Source organism: Miscanthus floridulus, chromosome 1, assembly GCF_019320115.1.
Source record: "Miscanthus floridulus cultivar M001 chromosome 1, ASM1932011v1, whole genome shotgun sequence".
Classification (NCBI taxonomy): Eukaryota; Viridiplantae; Streptophyta; class Magnoliopsida; order Poales; family Poaceae; genus Miscanthus; species Miscanthus floridulus.
The window spans coordinates 80,900,750-80,923,153 of record NC_089580.1 but is presented as its reverse complement, the minus strand read 5'-3'; the positions used below and the strand labels follow the sequence as shown (position 1 = coordinate 80,923,153).

General features: G+C 44.1%; 1 protein-coding gene and 1 pseudogene across 1 annotated transcript; one reads left to right on the top strand and one right to left on the bottom strand.

Annotated features, from left to right (window-relative positions):
• Nucleotides 1-1,050: 1,050 nt before the first annotated feature.
• LOC136459451 (uncharacterized) lies at nt 1,051-5,743 on the bottom strand. Its single transcript, XM_066459304.1, has 6 exons — nt 5,579-5,743; nt 4,777-5,500; nt 3,820-3,941; nt 1,858-1,934; nt 1,441-1,525; nt 1,051-1,367 (listed from the first exon to the last, which is right to left on the bottom strand). The coding sequence occupies exons 1-6, from the start codon at nt 5,741-5,743 to the stop codon at nt 1,170-1,172; spliced, it is 1,371 nt and encodes a 456-aa protein (XP_066315401.1). The 3' UTR covers nt 1,051-1,169.
• A 3,758-nt stretch (nt 5,744-9,501) lies between these two features.
• On the top strand, nt 9,502-22,013 carry LOC136459440 (zinc-finger homeodomain protein 8-like; annotated as a pseudogene).
• The last annotated feature ends 391 nt before the right edge of the window (nt 22,014-22,404 follow it).

Sequence of the window (22,404 nt, the reverse complement as noted above, 5' to 3'; positions counted from 1 at the left end):
GTAAAAAATCATTATGTCAATATTTGATTCCGAGATGATTGGTCTTTATTGGTATTCATCCTTGTGATTGATTGGTTCACTCCTCGACACGGCGGTATAACTATCTTGCTCTCTTTACAATACCGCAAACTAGTTGTCCAAGTTTTTTAGTGTAGCTAGTTGTGAGAACTTGTTAGTTTGATTAGTGTGGCTCTTTAGTTAGCATTTGAGGGCGCACTAACTTAGTGTAGTGACATAGCTATTGTATGGATAGAAACCATATAAACTAGAATTGTGGTAGGTGGCTTGTAATTTTAGTAGGCTAGCGCAACACTTACTTCGCCTCATAATTGTCTAATCGGTTTGTTAAGTGTTGTTGTAGAAATTTTTAATATGCTATTCACCCCCCTCTAGCCATTAGGACATTTCACCATCTCTTTGAATTATCAGTTTGCTTCATAGGAGACTGGTATACCAAGGCCAGACTGGTATACCAAGGCCACCCTTCTTCGTAGGCTCACCAACCCTTCTTCATATTTGTCCTGTTCGCTTGGCTGATAAGTCATGGCTGAAAGTACTGTTGGCTGATTTATTGTGAGAGAAAAATACTGTTTGTTGACTGAAAAAGTACGGCTTATAAGCCAAAGGAATAGAGCAAATAAAATGCCTTCAATCATATGCCCCTAGTATTGAATTATAATCCAGTTTAGTATGCCTTTGACGCTTTGAAACATTATTCCATTAGTATTTGCAATTGGTAACTCAATGAGATGTAGGCAATTATTTAATTCAATGCAAAAGACTTGTAACGAACGGACTATAATGCTAACATATTATAATGGGACCATCATACTTAAGAAGTCACAGATCATGAAATTGCAACAGAGCTACTCAACCTTTATAGAACACAAGTAGTTACAGGAGGCAAGCAAAATTTCAATGCAATTCAGATTTCAGAACTCGGTGTTGTATATAGAAGGGATAGACAGTATATCAAGCAAGACGCATCTCTTTTTAATTTTTGTAACTTAAACATTTTTCAGTGACTCTGGAATAGGATATGATCCCTGCAGACGGATTTGATAAAATGGATCATTTTTCATACTCTAATGTCAATCCATTAGTCTTCTACACATGGGTAGAAGATGTTTTCCTGGTTAAAATCCACTACCAATCCATTCATAGGTGAGCTACTCTTGCAGCTTGTTACAATGCAGATGCCCTCTGAACATCAGTTGGTAAACACATGAAAGAAAAGAATAAAAAAGCCAGGGAAGTAGAAAGGAAACTAACTGAACTGAAATAGAGAAGGTAAACTGCAGCAGGTTAAGGAGGCTTTGATCTATCCTTTCAGTTGGATTTGGGAGCCAAGTGGCCATCCTTGCAGCCTGTAGAAAGGGAAGAAAAGATTCAACAAAAACACAGTAAATGAAAAACATCTTGGTGCCACTCAGCGCTTACACTGAAAAACATGTCAAAGTGGTGCTGCTGACCAACATTTGTCATATATATGATCCATTCTGCCTCTTCAACGTTGAGCCCATACCTCCATAAAACCATGGACAAAAAATATTAAAATTCACATATCCATTAAAGAAGAAAAGTAGATGCATCAACTACACAAATTATGACATGCAGGGAGTCACTAACTCATAGTTCTACAGGTTGAGTGATTCAACAAACCAACAATACACCACTGTGTTTCAGACATTTAACATTTTTCAGAATCTGAACTGCATGCAAGATCCAAGAAAAGTTACTTCCATCAGAATTTATGGCGCAACTTGGGAAGATGATAATTCCCACTGTACAAATTCATATATTGAGGTACCCTGCCATGGGCTTGCTGACTAAAATAACTATGAACCAATCACTTACCTTCCAAGATCTGAACAACAACATCTTTCAGCAAGTAATTGTCCGGCTAGATTGGTTTTTTCAGCACAACTTCTCCACTGAAATAACACATGTTAGCTGCAACTGTAAATCATCAGAAGATCAATCTGGTTCTTCTCCTCTATGAGGAGTAATTACTTGGATATAGCAAAATCAATCATGGTTCATATGGGACTGTTTCGCCACTGCTGCAACAGTAGGACTATAGAACATGTGTTGTTGGGTGTAAAAGAAAATGATAGTGTTCAACTATGTGAGAAACCAACATCAAATACATAATTATTTAAGAAACCAAGAATGCTTTTATTCCATTAACTATTAATTTTGAAAATAACAAAGTCATGGTTGTTTAGCTAACAGAGGTAAATTTTTATCATTTTTGTATTTGTATTGAAAAAAATTACCAAGATCTAGTGAACCCAATAATGCAGATGCATATCAGCATATGTAGACCATGGGCAATGCATTGCAGACCTTGCCCCTCGCCTTTTTGGGGCTATTCCCAAGCAAGCAGCGCACTGTCCAGGACGCTCTCACTAACCAGGCTTGGATTTCGGACATTCAGGGAGCTCGTACAGTTGGTGTGTTGGTGGAATTTCTCCAATTATGGGATTTATTGATGGATTTTCAGCTGCAGCCGGAGGTTGAGGATAGACACATATGGAGGCTCTCCTCCAACGAACAATACTTGGCTAAGTCGGCATATGATGGGTTCTTTTTGGGTTCTACTCTTTTTGGACCATGGGAAAGAATCTGGAAATCTTGGGCACCGCCTAAGTGTCGCTTCTTTATGTGGCTGGTCGCGCACAACAAGTGTTGGACGGCTGATCGCCTGGCACGTCGCGGGTTGCCTCATCCTGAATATTGTCCTCTCTGTGACCAAGAAGAAGAGACTATTGACCATCTCCTTGTCCATTGTGTGTTCGCAAGAGAATTTTGGTTCAATCTGCTCAGACAGGTCGGTCTTCACAAGAGTTGTCCTTCCATGCTTGGTGGGAGAAAGCTAGCAGCGGCACCGCTGATGGGCTGATAAGGCAAGGAGTTAATTCGCTTATTATACTAGGAGCATGGACTATTTGAAAACCATCGCAATGGGTGTTTTTGATGGAGCAGCTCCAAGCTTAGCTGGTGCTCTGATTTTAGCTGGCGAGGACCGCCGCTTGTGGTCTATGGTAGGGGCTCGAGGATTATCTTTCCTGACTTCCCTCCTCCCCGGTAGTTAGAGTGTCTAACTCAGTAGTGGTCGTCTTGTGTGTTTATGTCACCAGCGCGAGTGTAATCCTTGAAATTGTTGGGGCGTGTGCGTGTGTGTGGTGTGTGAGGTGTTGTTTGGGCTCTTGCCCTTTATTCTCTTCTTAATTTAATGAAGCGTAGCTCTCCTGCGTTTTCGAGAAAAAAAGCATACGTAGACCACTAACCTTCTTTTCTAGAGTTATAGGATCCTCGCCTTCAGCCCAACAACAACCATTGTAAACTGAAATGTCATATCGACATTGCACGTAATTTCAGCCCAACAGCAAGGGTTGAATTTTGAACATAGCGACAAGACTCTGTAACACATGGAAGAAGGTTAAAATGGAAAGCAGGAGCTCTGGCATTCAGTGACAAAGGGAGAGTGCTAAATAAATGCAACTGAACAAGAAAACCGTAAGAGACACCTTTCTAGTAAGCACACCTTTCTAGTAAGCACCAGGTGGATGAGCTGGCCCAGTGCTATAACACTACCAAACTTTTGAATGTCTTCATTAGTTTTCTAATTTTATATATGCTAAAACTGCATCTGCAATATATCCTTGCACCATGAATTTTAAAGAGATCATACATCATAGACCTTCGAGTGGCCTTAAAAATCGGCATCAGCTACCCCCTATGATCGGAGAAGCGAATGAGATCATGATTTGACAACGCAAAATTCATAGGAAGGAAAGTCGGATGGGGGCTCACCGTGCTTCCCCAGCGGTCGTGCACGTCAATGTTGGTCTTCCAGTTGAGCAGCCACTCTGACACTGTCGCGGTGGCCCTCACAGGCAGCAATGTGCAGCACAGTACCGCTGTCAAGGTTGATGCTGTAAGAGCAGTTCCCTAGACGTCACACTACACGTAAATAGCATAGAAATGTGTAACGCAAAAACTCATCTTCAACCTCAGAGTACAGGAAAATTTCAAAATTTGACACCTGAGTGATTATGGTTTGGAAATTTACACTCAAACTGTACCTCGCCTCAGAGTAAAATGAACATCACTCTCTCTTTTCAAGCTTATCCATGAGCTAATGCCAAAACCTCTGCTACATACAGAACATTTTAATTGCTAAAACATCTATCTTTTGCATCAGACCATCCACCACAACGAAATTCTCACAAAGATAATCTCAGGAAACCCTAGCTTACACTTCCTATCTCCAGCAGTTTCATAAATAATGCATGCAAAAGTTCCTAAAATAAAATTAAGGATCCTAAAATTTGGATTATTTCAGCATTTCAAGCAAATCCAGCAGGCTTTCTTAGTAACTGTAACCTAATAGTAGTAGTACTATTACTAAATAGAATGCAGGCAATAAAGCAGTAGCTAACAGCCAAAAAAAATGCCACGTAACAGGCATTACAGGTCACTACTGGATAGATTCAGGAGCTATCAGATGGTGTGACTACAACCTCAAGCTGCCCTGGTAACAAAAGGTCTCAAGTTCGTGACGCATGAGCCATCAAATCACATCGCAATCCCAGCATTATAGCAGCAGTTACCCAAAGTCTCCCACACCTATGCTGTGTTCCACAGATAAACACGAAACGGCAAGGTAAACGCTACCGAACCAATCTTTGTATTGCGGGGATAAAAACAATTCGGTCGCAAATGAGATAAGGAAGCAGAGAGGGGGCGTGCTCACGCGTGAGGAAGTACCGAAGTAGGAGACGGCGACACTCTCCATCCTCTTCCGCATCTTGGTCTGCACGCGCGCCGCGGCGCGGTCCGGCCCGTGGGAGGCGGTGGGGGCACCAGTGGGATCGAGTCGAATGCGGAATGCCCAAAGGGCTCGGCCGTCGCCGGCGAGAGGGGCAGCGGGGAGAAGATTTGGAGTTCGTGCATCCTGGTAGACCAGCGGCAGCAGAGCCAGCGTAGGTGGAATCCGAGAAGGAGATACAGGGAGAGGGGTCGGCAGACAGCCGCAAGACTCACCTGGATCACACGTGCAGTGGGGCGAGTGTGGCCGCGGCTCGCGACGGCGATCGAGGCGGGCGGGCGAGAGCGGGGGCGACGTCGGAAGAAGACCAAATCCACCGCGCGAGGAGCGAGCAGGCGCGGTGGCGACGGGGATCACCTCGGGTGCCACCCGGCACCTCACCCACCGCCCATTCGGTGCTGGATCGCCGTCGCCGCCTGATCCATCGCGGCGACGCGACTCCCCCGACTTCAACGGCACCCCATTCGCCACCCATCCGGTCTCTTCCTCCTTAAATCTCGTTTTTTTTTTCAGAAGAAAAGAAATTGGGGTGAGGGATGGGAATCGAACCTGTGCGGGGGTCCCGCGAGCGGAGGGCGCGCGTGGGATCGCACGCAAGGCGGACGGACGAAGCGAACGCGGGATCGCACCGGGAGAGAGGGAGGACCCGAAAAATTGTCGCACCTTACTTTTGAAGGATCAAATTTTTTACTGCCACAACTTCTAGGCCTAGAATCCCTTCGAATACAGCAGCCCCATTACCTCATCGACCAAATCAAAATTGGTTGTAGCCTTCTCTATCTCCTTTAAGGTGATAAGCATACTTTCACATGAATCTGTCTTCCATGACATCAAAACCTGCAGTTTCTGCAATAGTATCTCATGATTTTGTTGAAAAAAATATGTTTCATCTTCTTCACTTTCCATTGCTTGATGTTATGAATTATAAATGGAAAACCAAGTCCTAGAAGCAAAAGAATTGTGCCACCACCGACTCCTAGCCAGATCCTTAAACCGAGTACAAATGGACAGGACAATAAACTAATGCCTTGTTTAACTACTTGCATGGGCGAATCCAGCGGAGGGGTGGGGGCGCTTAAGCACCCCCTACCGCCACCGATCCTATGGAGGCCGCATTAGCCTCTTCAAGATTTATCGCCAAGGATACACTACCAAAGAAGGTCTACTCCCTCCGTTCCAAAATTATTACAATTCTAGGTTTAGACACAACAACCCATGCAAGAGAGGAAATTACAAAAATACACTTATAGATGCCGTTGATATCCTATTATGTTGCTCTGCTCAAACTTTGTTGCCTCTCGCCTGTCTCTGCGGCCAGTGCTGATCGGGCCGGAGGTTTCTAGAGGATATACGAATGGAAAGTCCAAATGTGTGGATGAGAAGCCATCTGCGCGTGATTTTTTTTTTGTTGCGGGTTATTTTATCGATAAACATAAGAACGTGTCCCACTAGCCCTAGACCTGTAAGCTATTTGTGCATTCTTTTTGGGACAAAATTCAAACTCTAGAATTGTAATAATTTTGGGATGGAGGGAGTAAACTCTTAAAGGAGGGGCTGAACTCCCGTTTTAAGCTAGAAGATGACTCCCTGGCCACGACTTGGGCTATGGACCGTCAACACCCATACTGAAAGTACATCAAGCCCTTTAGTGGGTTTTGGATAATTGAATGACGACGTGATTAAAGGTCTAACCCGTTTGCTAAGTGTTGAATGGGAAATGAGTTATCTCACAGGTACTTGATGAAAACTAAAATGATGTGTTGTTATATAAACAATCTAGTTCAAATATAAGACAACAATGCAAATGTAACTCATGCAAGGCTTATTCATTGTGGGATTTCGATGACTCTTATAAAAACAAGCACGTTAAAAAATAATTAATGAGATATGAGGGATTGCATATGGAATGGTCTCACTTTCTAAAGCTTGCTACATTAGAAGACAACTATATAATTGAACTTAATGGATGATTCAACACCAAGTGTGACTTAATGGCTTAAGATAGTGAAGATAGCAAAGAAAGGCTTCGAAGTACTAAGCAATGGTAAAGAGTAAGCGAGGGCTTGGCGACTGAGGAACCTAGCTAGGGTGAAGAAGGAAGTACTTACATTTAGTTGAGCTACCAATCAAACTATGATGGTCACATTGAAATGGGGGATCAAACACATTGGATGAATTGTTGAAGTGACTTGATATATTTGAAGTCAACTCATATTTGTTGTTTGGAATCAAGTCACATGCTCAAAATGGCTATGCTCAAGGAGAAAATCAAAAGACGACATGTTGACACCCTCACTTGATGATGATTGAAGGCTATGACATTTGGTTTGAAGGAAATCAACTCAAGCGACTCAACTCTATTTTTATTTGATCTTGAGTTAATTTAGGCATGACGTACTATTAAGAGGGATACATAATGTTGATAGATAATTATTCATAAGTGCTCAAGCCAACCCATGTGAGGTTTGAGTATTAGAGAGAGCCAAGTGCTAACTCATTGTGTTGTAGGTCCAAATACCGGACGTGTCCGGTATTGGCCTAGCTGCAGTAACTTCTTCGGTGTTCTCGAGTTTGTTCGTTGGGAGTTCCGAGGGTCGGAAGTTCCGACAATCGCCGGAAGTTCCGTTCCGACGCCTCATACGCGCCACTAACTTAGCGACTGTTGGCGGTGTGCAAGCATACCAGACTTCCACCGGCTATAAAACGGCTAGTTTTTTAGTGGGGTTTATAAATACCCTCAAGCCTCCATCTTTGGAGGCTGCTGATTCTGTTGACTTCCATACATGTTTTTGAGCCTTGAGAACACTCTATAATCCTCTCTTAGTAAGTGATTGATCCAAACTTGCAAATCCATCTTGTGGGTTGAGTGAGATTCAAAACTGAGAGCAAGTCACCTTTCAAACTTGTAAATCCATCTTGTGGGTTGAGTGAGATTCAAAATTGAGAGTAAGCCACCCTTGAACACTTGTGCATATTTATCGATCTCGTGATTTACATTTGTTACTCTTGGACTCTTCGGTCCTAGACGACTAGACGTTACCGGAGAGCACCCAAGAGATTGTGATGTGCCTCGAGAAATTTGTAACGGTTCGATTACACCACCGCAAGGGAAGAAATCAACCAGTGGAAGGAGGAAAAAGAGTTGGAAAATACTCCGGCTAGAGCGGCCTTCGTGGTCCTCTAGAGCTGACCTTCGCTGGGTCGCTCGCAGCCCCCTCAACGGAGAGTAGGACTCGACAGACTTCAAACTTTGGTAAAATAAATATTGTGTCTTGATCTCCCTTTACTTTTGATATTTGTGATCTATGTCTCTTGCTTGAGCTTGTCTACAGGTTACTGGTAGTGGTCTGCAACTTGGATTGAAAAGAAAACCAATCGGAGCAAGTCGTGGGCTGACCGAGCAGAACCCGTGTATATCAGACGTGTCTGGTATTGATGCCGGATAGGTTCGGTATTTCTCTCCAGCACCCAATTTATTTTATTTTTTGTTCTAATCTCTGTGTTGCAGGGTTGCAGCTACTAGATATATTCTATATATCATGTTTACTCTGTTGACTAGCTCGTGAAGGGTTTATTTATCTAATTTGGAGTTCCAAGTAATTGAAAACTCCAACACTAATCATTTCTGTATTTTAAAGTGTTGAATTTTTAGAAACGCCTATTCCTCTAGGTGGCATCCTCGGTCCTTTTACATATAAATGTTGAAGAAAAAAGGAAAAATAAAAGCAAGAAGGAAAGAAAGAAAAATAATACATGCAACTGTTCGGTCCAATAAAGAACAAAAAAACAACACTACGGGAGTGTTCGGCTGGACTGAATTCCAGCTTATTTGGCTTATTTTTTTAGTCAGAACAGTGTTTCTCTCTCACAACATTACAGCATAAACATTATTTAACATAAACTACATCGGCTAAAATCTACGCCATGCATTCACCTCCCACCTCCGCTATGTACATACATGCAACTGTTCGGTCCAATAAAGAAATTACTGGCACAATAAAAAATCATAAATACATGTGGAGTGTATCAGCGATCTGATTACATAAAATATACCACAGAGCGATCCACATGTACGATGTGAATAATAAAAATACATCACGAAACATCTCGTTTATGCTTCATAAACATCCTATGTATCTTACAGAGTAAAAAATTTAGAACTTAAAATAAAAAAACAATTACAGTAAAATAAAAAAAATAGAATGAAACCAAATAAAAATAAGAAAATATATAGAAAACATAAAATAAAAAAGAAAAAGAAAAAAGAAATATAATAAAGATAAAACATCAAAATAAAAAATGATGTAAAGAAAATATTCCATTCGTTCCAAATTTTAAGTCATTATGGCTTTTATAGGTATATAGATTTTGCTACGTACCTAAACATATATCATGTCTTAATACATAATAAAAAGGGATAATTGTCTGTTGGACATCCAAAGTGATGGTCCTTCGTTGACGGACACCTACTTTGGAGTATTTTGCGAGAAGACACTCTGGTTCGGTAAAATTAGGCCACAGGACACTACGGACCGGTTGCAGCCAGTTGAGGAGAGAGAACAACGGTGAAATAGCATTCTTGCCCTAGCCGCTTTCTTCTTCTTCTCTCCCTTTCTCTTTTTTTCTGTTTCCTGTCCTACGATGGCGCCAGTGGCGGGGGCGACATGGGGGGCGGCAAGTACAAGGAGTGCATGCGCAACCACGCGGCGGCCATGGGCGGGCAGGCTTTCGACGGCTGCGGCAAGTACATGGCCTCCTCACCGGACTCGCTCAAGTGCGCGGCCTGCGGGTGACAGCGCAGCTTCCACCGCCGCACCGCCTCGGGCGCCGCCGCGTTGGAGCCATCGGGCTTGTCGTGCGCGTCACCTGTCTTCTTTCGCCCGATGCCGCCTCTCGCGCTGCCCGCGTCGCCTGGGCCGTCGACGTCGCACCAGCAGCACTTCCACCACCACCACCTCCACCAGGCCACGACCGCCGTGCTGCAGGCCTTGTTCCTGTCGTCGGTGCCAGTGTCGGCGTCGTCGCACCTCGCACTGTCGTACCACGCCATGCCTAACGCCGTCGTCGGCACCCCGCCCCAGTGGCTCGATACGGGCGCCGGCTCCGAGACGCCGCCGTGCACGGATGACTTCGGCATCGGCGTCGGCGTTGGATTTGTGCCTAGGAGCGTCGGGGATAGCGGGGGCAGCGACAGCGGCCTGCAGGCCTTGTTCCCGTCGTCGGTGCCAGTGTCGGCGCCACCGCACCTCGCGCTGCCGTACCACGCCGTGCCTAACGCCGCCGTCGCCGCCCCACCCTCGTGGCTCGACACGCTCGTCGCCTCCGAGACGCTGCCGTGCACGGATGACTTCGGCATCAGCATCGGCGTCGGATTCGTGCCTAGGAGCGTTGGGGGTAGCGGGGGCAGCGTGAAAGTGCATCTAGCCCTTTTGTGGGTTTTGGATGATTGAATGACAACGTGATTAAAGGACTAACCCATTTGCTAAGTGTGAACAGGTAATAGGTTATCTCACAGGTACTTAATAAAAGCCAAAATGATGTATTGTTGTATAAACAATCTAGTTCAAGCACAAGACAACAATGCAAATGGAAATCATGTGAAGGCTTATTTCTTGTGGGATTTCCATGTACTATGTGAAAGCAAGCTCATGATTATTAGTTAATGAGACATGAGGGATTGCATATGGAATGGTCTCATATTTGAAGCTTGCTAAATTAAAATGAAAAAGATAACAATACATATGAATGGATGATTCAACACAAGATGTGACTTGATAGCTTGAGATGGTGAAGATAGCAAGGAAAGGCTTCGAGGTACTAAGCAAGGGTGAAGGGCAAGCGATGGCTTGGCGGCCGAAGAACCTAGCTAGGGTGAAGAAGAAAGTACTTGCATTTAGTTGAGGTACTAATCAAGCTAAGATGGTCATATTTATGTGAAGGATAAAATCTATAATGAAGTATTTGATGAAAGTGACTTGATACATCTGGGATTATTCAAACTTGATGAATGGAATCAAGTCACATGCTCAAGATGGCTATGCTCAAGTGAAAAGATCAACATCAACATGTTAGCACCCTTACTTGATGAAGATTGGAAAGGACGGCATCAATTCAAAAGAACAACTCAAGTGGTACAAATTCATATTTCCGTTTATCTTGAGTTTAATAGGTATGCCGTTCTATGAAGAGGGATGCATCATGTTGATAGATAATGTTTCATAAGTGCTCAAGCCAACCCATGTGAGTTTTGAGTATTTGAGTGACAAAAGTGCTAACTGATCACTTGCAGGTCTGGCAATACCGGACGTGTCCGGTATTCATACCGGACGTGTCCGGTATTTGTCAAGCAGCTGTATACCTGTTGTTCTCGGGTTGGTTCGTTGGGAGCTCCGACGCAGGTCGGGAGTTCCGACGGTCGGGAGTCCCGGCATGGGTCGAGAGTTCCGACGTGTCGCACTTCAACTGACTTTGAGGGTTCACTGTCCTGGTCATACCGGACATGTCCGGTATTCATACCGGACGTGTCCGGTATGGATGACCAGAGGCCAACGGCTAGTTTTCAAAAGCCATGAGAGTCGAGAGTTCCGACGTAAGTCAGGAGTTCCGACGGTCGGGAGTTCCGACATATGTCGGGAGTTCCGACACCTCACTAACTTTAACTCAGTTACATGTTTTTCAAAATTACTGAGGGTCGGGGGTTCTAACTTGAGTCGGGAGTTCCGACGGTCGGAAGTCCCGGCATTCTTCGGGAGTTCCGACACCTCACAACTTCACTGTAACTTAGTTACCGTTGGCGCAGTGTGAGTCATACCGGACGTGTCCGGTATGCATACCGGACATGTCCGGTATTGCAACGGCTATAAAACGGCTAGTTTTTCAAGGGGGCTATAAATACCCCCAAGCCTCCACCTTTGGAGGCTGCTGATTCTGCTGTGATAGACACACATTTTTGAGCCTTGCCAACTCTCCTAAACCCTCTCTTAGTGAGTGTGTGATCCAAATTGTAAAATCAATTTGTGGGTTGAGAAAGAATTTGAAAAAGAGAGCAAGCCACCACTTGAGCACTTGTGCATATTGTCAATCTCGTGATTCGCATTTGTTACTCTTGGACTCTTCGGTCCTAGACGGCTAGGCGTCGCCGGAGAGCAACCGAGAGATTGTGGTTGCTTCGGAAAGTTTGTAACGGTCGATTCCGCCGCCTTGGAATCATTTAGTGGAAGGAGGAAAAGGAGTTGGAAAAGACTCCGGCTAGAGTGACCTTCGTGGTACCCTCTAGGGCTGACCTTCGCTGGGTCGCCCGCAGCCCCCTCAACGGAGAGTAGGACTCGAACGAGTCCGAACTTCGGTAAAACAAATATCGTGTCTTAATTCGCATTTCATTTGATATTTGTGTTGCTCTAGCTGTACTGCAGGTTCTCTGTGTATATTGTCATCTCCATTAGGTGCCTGCAGTTTGGTTTGAAGATAGAAATCGAAAGGAGCAAGTTCGGGGCTGATCTGCAGAAATCGTGTATACCGGACACGTCCGGTATTCATACCGGACACGTCCGGTATTTCCTGCCTCCACTGAAAATATTTATTCTCTGTTCTAACTTGGTGTTGCAGGGTTGTAGCTTCTAGATATATTCTTTATACCTTGTTTACTTTGTGGCTAACTTGTGAGGGGTGGTAGTACTCTTGATTTGGAGTTTCCATTTTGGAAACTCCCTCTTTCTAATTGTTTCCGCATTTAAAGGTGTTAATTTTCAGAAACACCTATTCACCCCCCCTCTAGGCGGCATCCTAGGTCCTTTCAATTGGTATCAGAGAATGGTTCTCACCTAAAGCTTCACCGCCATGAGAAAAGGATGTCGACGCCTATCGAGTTGGAGCCGGTGCTTCTCCAAAATGATGGTTCAAATTTTCTACCTTGGTCAATTAATGTACTCAATGCTTTTAGAGATATTAGTCCTCTTGTTGAGCATATTGTGGATGCAAGCATACCTCTTCCTATAGTTGATTGGAGCAACTACAAAAATTTGTCAAAAGAGGAAGAGATATGCGTGCAACTCAATGCTCAAGCTATTAATGTCATTTTGAGTACATTAAGTGTAGAGGTTCAAGATGAGGCAATATTCAATGGACAACCACCTCCGGAGAGTGCTCATCTCATTTGGACTAGACTTTTTGATTTATATGAAAAATCCAAATGTGATGATGCACTTGAGATCGAGTCAATGGAAAGTGTGTCCATTGTGTCTTCATACAGCGAAGAAGCCTCACAAGACCTCAAGAGTACCGAGCCGGAGCAAGAGGTGCAAGCAGCACATGACGTGCTGTCTGCCTGCACATACCGGACGCGTCCGGTATGGCCGAGGCAGCAGACCAGCAAGCAGCTGTTTGCAGCGATGCTCAAGCCCGATGGCGACCAAGTGATGAGTCAACCTCAGTATCTCATGATACTCATCACTTGTGTCTCATGGCCAAGAAAAGCAAGAAGAAGAATAACAAGAAAGATCAAGAAAAGGAGAAAGCACAAGTAGATGATTAAGATAAGAGTGATGTTGAAGTTGAAGACAACTACAACCTTGATCATCTCAACCATAAAGATAAGTTCATCATCATGAAGATAGTTGAAAAGAATGATGAGCTTGAAGAAGAGATTGAGAAGCAAGAGCAATCACTTCAAAATCAAGAAAAGTTTCTCATCTCCAAATTGCAAGAGCTAAAGGCAATTAATGAGAGGTATGAAAAATTGTCAATTGAGCATGCTTTAGTTACTAACTCCTCTTCTAGTGTTTCACAACTAGAGAAGGAAAACTTTGAGCTCAAGGCAAGGCTAGATGAACTATCAAGCAAGTATAATGAGCTACAAGCAAATTATGTTCATCTAAAGTGCTCTCATGAGGAAGTAGTAGAATCAAGCATCATGCTTGAGGTGGCTCATGAGGTTGTGATTACATCGGTAAAATTCTCTCAACCTCTCACACATCCGCTCACTAGTACACCATCTCAATTAAATATTTCTTGTACTAATGAATGTGCTACTCAAGCAAGCCAATCTTCGATTGAGCTAAATCTTATAGAAAACATAGAGCTCAAAGAAGAAGTGCAAAGATTAAAGAAAGATATGATTCGATTGAAGGGTAAGGAGAAAGCACAACCTTCTCAAGATAACCGTGATAACATGGTGAAGAAGCTTGAGAAGGGTTCAAACCTTGCTTCCTCCAAAGCCCAACAAAAGAATCACATCTCAAGCAAGGCCAACACAACCAAGAGCAAGAAACATGGAAAAAGGATGTGCTATGGTTGTGGATTGTATGGGCATGAGTGGGCTATGTGTCCACACAAGAGTTGGGCCGACAAAGTTGAAGCCGCCAATCAAAAGGCTTCTACCAAGAAATGCCCAATGTACAAAGAAGCAAGAAAGGAAGCCCAAGTTACAACTAGAAGATGCTATGGGTGCAATGAGATGGGCCACAAGGTTGATAGATGTCCATACAAGCAAATCAAGCATAGAGCACACAAAGGCCGCATATGCTATGCTTGTAGAAGAAAGGGGCATCTAAGCTATGAATGCCCAAATGGTAAAACTCCTAAGCCAAACACATTTGTTTATAATGATATGCTTAGGAAGACCACAAATGGAGTTAGCACTAGTAAGGTGATGTGTTCACCACAAACTAATGCTAAAGCCATTTGGGTGCCTAAGCACTTATTGACTAACTCAAAAGGACCCAACAAGAGTTGGGTACCAAAGTGTGCTTAGGTTAATGATGTAGGTACTTGGTGATGAGATGAAGCCCTCGGGGTGGTTGAGCAAGCAATTTGACTATATTCACTCAATCTATCAACCAATTCTTATCTTAATCCCTTATATGGTTGACCCGAAGATAATACGATGAACATCTCATATATTTCATCCTCACCATTGGTAACATGTACCTAAACCTTTTTAGGATAGCCATCTTGTTCATTTCATGTTCTATAGTTCACAAATAAGTACATTTGTGAAATAATGAAAGTGGCTAATTAATTTCACTTGAGATTCATCATGTTTGCCATATGATGCTTTTATTAGCTCTCTAGTAGAGTAATTTATTTGTTGAGATGCAAGTATACAATAAATAAATATTATAGTTAAAACGAAGAATCACAAGCAGCAACTTAATTGGTTCTGTCTTTCACCTATCGGACGTGTCCGGCATTACTATCGGACGTGTCCGGTATGGACAGGGACAGAAGTCAGTGTTTCTGTTCTGTGTATTCCGGACGTGTCCGGTATACTACCGGACATGTCCGGTTTTGCATGGACCAGAACACTAATTGTATTCCAACTGAGTATTCGATCCATATATTTTTTATATATCCCTAACTTACTCAGAAGCTTGTGTTTTATCAAATCTAAGTGGATTGTGAGCATCGCTTAAACTCACTTTTAACTATGGCAATCTTATTTGGTTTATGGTCAAAATGAAAAATTGGCTCTCAAATTTCTTATTAGAATAAAAGTGCTTGTTAAAAGTCATTCAAAATACGTGAAGCACTTATTTAGGGGGAGCTAAATTTCCATTTTGCACCATTGTGGACTAACAAATTTATCTAGCATTCTTTGTAGTTCTTTGGATGAAAATGTATCTAGCATGATTATTTGGCAATTGAGGTCAACATAAAGATCATCATGCTGCTTGTCTTCTTAGTGATATTCTTGCGGGCTCAAGGCAAAGGTATGTGTTTACATACATACATTGTAAGTGCATCTAAGGCCCTGTATATGTTAGAATGTGCATTTGTGTGACATAGGAGAGATGTTTTTCAAAAATCCCTAACTAGCATGAGTAGGAAGTGTGAATTTGAGAAACTATTTGAATCTTGGTCTTTGTGACCTAGCCTTGCCATGTGATGATTATAGCTCTCCTTGATTGTTTGATTGGCTAATCACACATGACATGGCTCTCTTAAGTCCACAATCTACTTTGTCTCACTTTATCTCTCTCAAGCAAGCAAATTATTGATTATGCCATTTATTTGGAAAAGAGAAAATAAATTGATGGCATTTGATAAGAAAAGTGATAGTACTCGGTTTGGATCAAGATCATACACCTTTTTGGACTGAGCAACAACAGAGAAAGGGTTTGGAAGAGTGAGAACACATTTTGGAATTATTTGGGCCAGCCCGCGTATACCGGACGTGTCCGGTATGCTACCGGACGTGTCCGGTATGAGCGGGATTATAAAAACAGAACTTCCCCTTCGGCCCAAACAGACTTGCCTCCTCCAAACAAACCAGCCGACGCCCTTCTTCTCCCCTAGGGTGACCAAGGATCTCATCAAGGAAAAGAGAGAGAGGGAGATTGCATTGGAGAAGACTTGGATCAAGAATTGAAGGCCCGTGGATTTGGATTTCACATCGCTCTATCTTCTCTCCTCTCAAGGTACCCTAATCACGGATCTCGTCCGATCTACATGGTCAATGCAAGATTTTAAAATTCCTTTGGTCAATATGCTACATTGGTGATATAGAAGCAATGCCCAAAGTTTGGAATTGATCCGTGGTGGTTTGAATCGAGAAACCCCGGTTAGGGTTGATGGTCGCCCATACCGGACGTGTCCGGTATGCTACCGGATGTGTCCGGTATGGCCCAGCAGAGCAGACTCCCTGCTGTTCTCTGACTCAATCCTATCTGAATGGTTTGTTAGGCTTAGTTTCTTTTGTATCTATGTTTTGCAAACCTTGTGACAACGGTGTGTCGAGGTGATTGTAAAACCTTGGATAAAAGAATCTATGTCTAATTACAATTCAAGAATAAGCTATGGGCATGTATCTAAAATTATTTGGAAATATTTGGATACAGGACAGCAGCCATGAGTGGACGACAGGAGCCGAGGTCCAAGCACAGGCATGATCCAGCACTTGAGAAGTACAAGAAGGCGAGACAGGATATGCATCCTGGATTTCAGCCTACCAGCAGGGGGTCCACCAGGGCTGCCTCTAGTGCAGTAGCTCAGTATGCAGAGGGGTCCGGGAGCTCTTCTTCTGACATAGACACTGATGAGTTCAGAGTGGAGCCTAGAGATGAAAGAAAGAGGAAGAGCACTGACAGAGGATCAGATGGTGACAGCTCAGATGAGGAGCAAGAGATTGAGGAGGAGGAGTCCGTTCCTCTAGTTCAGCATCAGCCTGGTCAGGGGATGCATTATGGTCTTCTTGAGACACGTCTGCCCAATGTGCCCTCCTATGTTCCCAGAGTTGACTACAGGGGAAAGGGTATGACCAGGAAGGCTAGAGATGAGCGAAGGGTTGATCCGAGGAGCTTACCTAAGGTTCAGTACGATCACCGCTTCCAGACAACCTTTCACTTGGACTTCTACTCCAGTGTGATTCTTACCAGGAACCCAGTAATTGCCAGGTCTCAGTGGATTGACTGGCAATATATTAGAGAGTTGCAGAAGGCCTCAGTTGATCATGCTATTGCCATCTGCCAGAGCACAGGAGTTTATGAGATCATGGAGTTCCAGCATGACTGGAACACAGAGGTAGTAGCTCAGTTCTATGCTACTCTGTTCGTTGAGGAGGATGAGAGGCGGATGCACTGGATGCTTGAGGGCCAGTGGTACAGTGTTGACTATGATGTATTTGCCGCCCAGCTTGGCTTCTCTGAGGATGATCTCTAGAGGGACAGGATTCACACCGAGCAGGTGTTACCTCCTGAGCAGCTCGCATATATGTATCCTCCTGGTGGTCAGAGAGGAGCTGTGGGGAAGGTTCTAGGTCTTCACCCTACCTACAGGTACCTGGACAGGATGTTCAGGAAGACTATTGACTGCAAGGGTGGAGACAAGGGCACCATTGCTGATTACTCCAGGAACCTACTCCACAGGATGGCACCTGATGCTCGGCCCTTCAGCGTGTTTGACTTTATTTGGTCCGAAATCAGGAGTGTTGGAGAGAGGCCCCTCAAGGGCTGTGGTTTTGCTCCTTATATCATGCATATGATTGAGCAGGTGACAGGGCACACATTTGAGTATGATAAGATTCACAAGGCCCTGAAGATTATTGCAGATCTGCCTGAGACCGGGTTACCTCCAGCAGGACCAGGAGGAGCAGCAGCAGCACCAGAGGCAGATGCACCTAGGAGTGGTGCACCAGCAGGAGCTTCACCTTCACCACGTGCTCCTTCACGTTCTACTTCACACCGTGGCAGTCCTCCTTCGCCTATCCACAGGCTTTTCAGCTCCATATTTGGGATGTGCCGTGACATCCAGACCAGGCAGCAGAAGGAGAGGGAGGCTAGGAGGAAGGACACTCGGACTTTGAAGCAAATTGCTTCTAATCTTGAGCTTGATCCTCCTAGGTCTCCTCTATCAGATGAGGCAGCTAGTGAGCCTGAGACTGAGAAGCAGCAGCAGGCTAGATATGATAGAGAGTATGTTGAGTTCATACAGCGACAGCAGCAGCAGCAGGCACCTGAGCACCCTGACACTCTACCACTTTAGGCTCGTGTGCCTACTCACTCTCAGCCATGTCCCAGCACTGCAGACGATTATGCTACAGATTGGTGGAGTGACCTGACAGGTGGTGGTGGCTTCTATGGGTCTGGTGGCTATGACGCGTCTGGTGCGGGTGGTTCTCGTCCAGCCGGTGTTGCACACTCAGATGATGAGGATGCTGGTCGAGATGATGATGATGATGAGTGATCTCAGCTTTCTGTGACAGCTTGTAGCCCCTTTGTCCTTAGTATGTCATTGTTGGACCTTTGTGGTGATAGATGACAAAGGGGGAGAGAGACTGATTAAAGCTTCAGGATAGTTTCATTTGCTTATCTTTGTACCTGAAAATATGTACTGTAGGCTGTAGTTTGTTTCTGAGCTTCATTGATGTATCTTGGATTTGAGATAGATTGTATCATGAGAGAGATGAGACTTACTTATGCTTTATCTATGTATCTCTTGAGACATGATCTTTATCTATATATATCAGTGGTTTCTGGACTTGAGAAAATTTGTAATGAGTGCTATGTGTGAATTACATGTGTCATATTTATTTTCATAAGGACTATGCATGCTAGAATGAAAATATTTGATGTGATGCCTTTATATTTATTCTTGTATGATATATCATGTCATATGCATCACGGTTCCTCTTTGTCACACACACATGCACCCCATGGATGCAATGATCTAGGGGGAGTCTCCTATTTGTTTTAGTATGTGCAATTGACATTTGAGGTCATTTTGTGGATTCTAATCATAAGCACATATTAAGGGGGAGCTTCTCATAAATCATTGAACCCAAAAGTTTAAATGTTTATATCATTTTGTAAGCTTTAATCAAGTTGTCATCAATCACCAAAAAGGGGGAGATTGAAAGTGCATCTAGCCCTTTTGTGGGTTTTGGATGATTGAATGACAACGTGATTAAAGGACTAACCCGTTTGCTAAGTGTGAACAGGTAATAGGTTATCTCACAGGTACTTAATGAAAGCCAAAATGATGTATTGTTGTATAAACAATCTAGTTCAAGCACAAGACAACAATGCAAATGGAAATCATGTGAAGGCTTATTTCTTGTGGGATTTCCATGTACTATGTGAAAGCAAGCTCATGATTATTAGTTAATGAGACATGAGGGATTGCATATGGAATGGTCTCATATTTGAAGCTTGCTAAATTAAAATGAAAAAGATAACAATACATATGAATGGATGATTCAACACAAGATGTGACTTGATGGCTTGAGATGGTGAAGATAGCAAGGAAAGGCTTCGAGGTACTAAGCAAGGGTGAAGGGCAAGCGACGGCTTGGCGGCCGAAGAACCTAGCTAGGGTGAAGAAGAAAGTACTTGCATTTAGTTGAGGTACTAATCAAGCTAAGATGGTCATATTTATGTGAAGGATAAAATCTATAATGAAGTATTTGATGAAAGTGACTTGATACATCTGGGATTATTCAAACTTGATGAATGGAATCAAGTCACATGCTCAAGATGGCTATGCTCAAGTGAAAAGATCAACATCAACATGTTAGCACCCTTACTTGATGAAGATTGGAAAGGACGGCATCAATTCAAAAGAACAACTCAAGTGGTACAAATTCATATTTCCGTTTATCTTGAGTTTAATAGGTATGCCGTTCTATGAAGAGGGATGCATCATGTTGATAGATAATGTTTCATAAGTGCTCAAGCCAACCCATGTGAGTTTTGAGTATTTGAGCGACAAAAGTGCTAACTGATCACTTGCTGGTCTGGCAATACCAGACGTGTCCGGTATTCATACCGGACGTGTCCGGTATTTGTCAAGCAGCTGTATACCTGTTGTTCTCGGGTTGGTTCATCGGGAGTTCCGACGCAGGTCGGGAGTTCCGACGGTCGGGAGTCCCGGCATGGGTCGGGAGTTCCGACGTGTCGCACTTCAACTGACTTGGAGGGTTCACTGTCCTGGTCATACCGGACATGTCCGGTATTCATACCGGACGTGTCCGGTATGGATGACCAGAGGCCAACGGCTAGTTTTCAAAAGCCGTGAGAGTCGGGAGTTCCGACGTAAGTCGGGAGTTCCGACGGTCGGGAGTTCCGACATATGTCGGGAGTTCCGACACCTCACTAACTTTAACTCAGTTACATGTTTTTCAAAATTACTGAGGGTCGGGGGTTCTGACTTGAGTCGGGAGTTCCGACGGTCGGAAGTCCCGGCATTCTTCGGGAGTTCCGATACCTCACAACTTCACTGTAACTTAGTTACCGTTGGCGCAGTGTGAGTCATACCGGACGTGTCCGGTATGCATACCGGATATGTCCGGTATTGCAACGGCTATAAAACGGCTAGTTTTTCAAGGGGGCTATAAATACCCCCAAGCCTCCACCTTTGGAGGCTGCTGATTCTGCTGTGATAGACACACATTTTTGAGCCTTGCCAACTCTCCTAAACCCTCTCTTAGTGAGTGTGTGATCCAAATTATAAAATCAATTTGTGGGTTGAGAAAGAATTTGAAAAAGAGAGCAAGCCACCACTTGAGCACTTGTGCATATTGTCAATCTCGTGATTCGCATTTGTTACTCTTGGACTCTTCGGTCCTAGACGGCTAGGCGTCGCCGGAGAGCAACCGAGAGATTGTGGTTGCTTCGGAAAGTTTGTAACGGTCGATTCCGCCGCCTCGGAATCATTTAGTGGAAGGAGGAAAAGGAGTTGGAAAAGACTCCGGCTAGAGTGACCTTCGTGGTACCCTCTAGGGCTGACCTTCGCTGGGTCGCCCGCAGCCCCCTCAACGGAGAGTAGGACTCGAACGAGTCCGAACTTCGGTAAAACAAATATCGTGTCTTAATTCGCATTTCATTTGATATTTGTGTTGCTCTAGCTGTGCTGCAAGTTCTCTGTGTATATTGTCATCTCCATTAGGTGCCTGCAGTTTGGTTTGAAGATAGAAATCGAAAGGAGCAAGTTCGGGGCTGATCTGCAGAAATCGTGTATACCGGACACGTCCGGTATTCATACCGGACACGTCCGGTATTTTCTGCCTCCACTGAAAATATTTAGTCTCTGTTCTAACTTGGTGTTGCAGGGTTGTAGCTTCTAGATATATTCTTTATACCTTGTTTACTTTGTGGCTAACTTGTGAGGGGTGGTAGTACTCTTGATTTGGAGTTTCCATTTTGGAAACTCCCTCTTTCTAATTGTTTCCGCATTTAAAGGTGTTAATTTTCAGAAACGCCTATTCACCCCCCCTCTAGGCGACATCCTAGGTCCTTTCACAGCGGCAGCAGTAGCTTCGGGCGGAAGCGGTTCTGGACCAAGTTCATGCCCGAGCAGAAGGAGCGGATGTACGAGTTCGCGGAGGAGCATGGCTGGCGCATCCAGCGGAACGACGACGGCCCCCTATATCGCTTCTGTGATGAGATCGGGGTCAAAGCGCTAGGTGCTCAAGGTGTGGATGCACAACGACGAGAACCAGCTCGCCTCCACCTCCATCGCTGCCGCAGCCGCAGGCATCGACGTCGGCACGCCGGCACCTGCACCTCCAGTTTGTTGCTTCACCGGCCGCCACGGGCATTGGCATGTCACTCACAGCTTCAACGCGATGACGCCCTTTGGTTTGCTTGGTAGGAGACCAGTCGTTCCTCCGCACTACTGTTTGCTTGAACTGTGGGGACAGAAAACAGAAAAAAGAGGAAGGGAGAGAGGAAGAAGAAAGCGGTAGGGACAAGAATATTATTTCACCGCTGTTCTCTCTCCTCAACCGGCTGCAACTGGTCCGTGGTGTCCTGTGGCCTAATTTCACCGAACCTGAGTGTCTTTTGGCAAAATGCTCTAAAGTGGATGTCCGCCAGCGAAGGACCATCACTTTGGATGTCCAACAGACAATTATCCCTAATAAAAACTATATATCTAGAAAAGTTAGAACGGCTTACAATTTAAAATGGAGAGTAGTTAATTATAGTAAAAACATAAAAAAGAGAGAAGGAGAATAAAAAAAACTCAAAAAAATAAAAATAAATAGAAGCAAGAAAATACTAAGAAAATAAAATTATAAGAAAAAAAGAGCGGGCATAGATTCTTGCCCGTTCCCGTCCCCGTTAACTGTCTCGGAT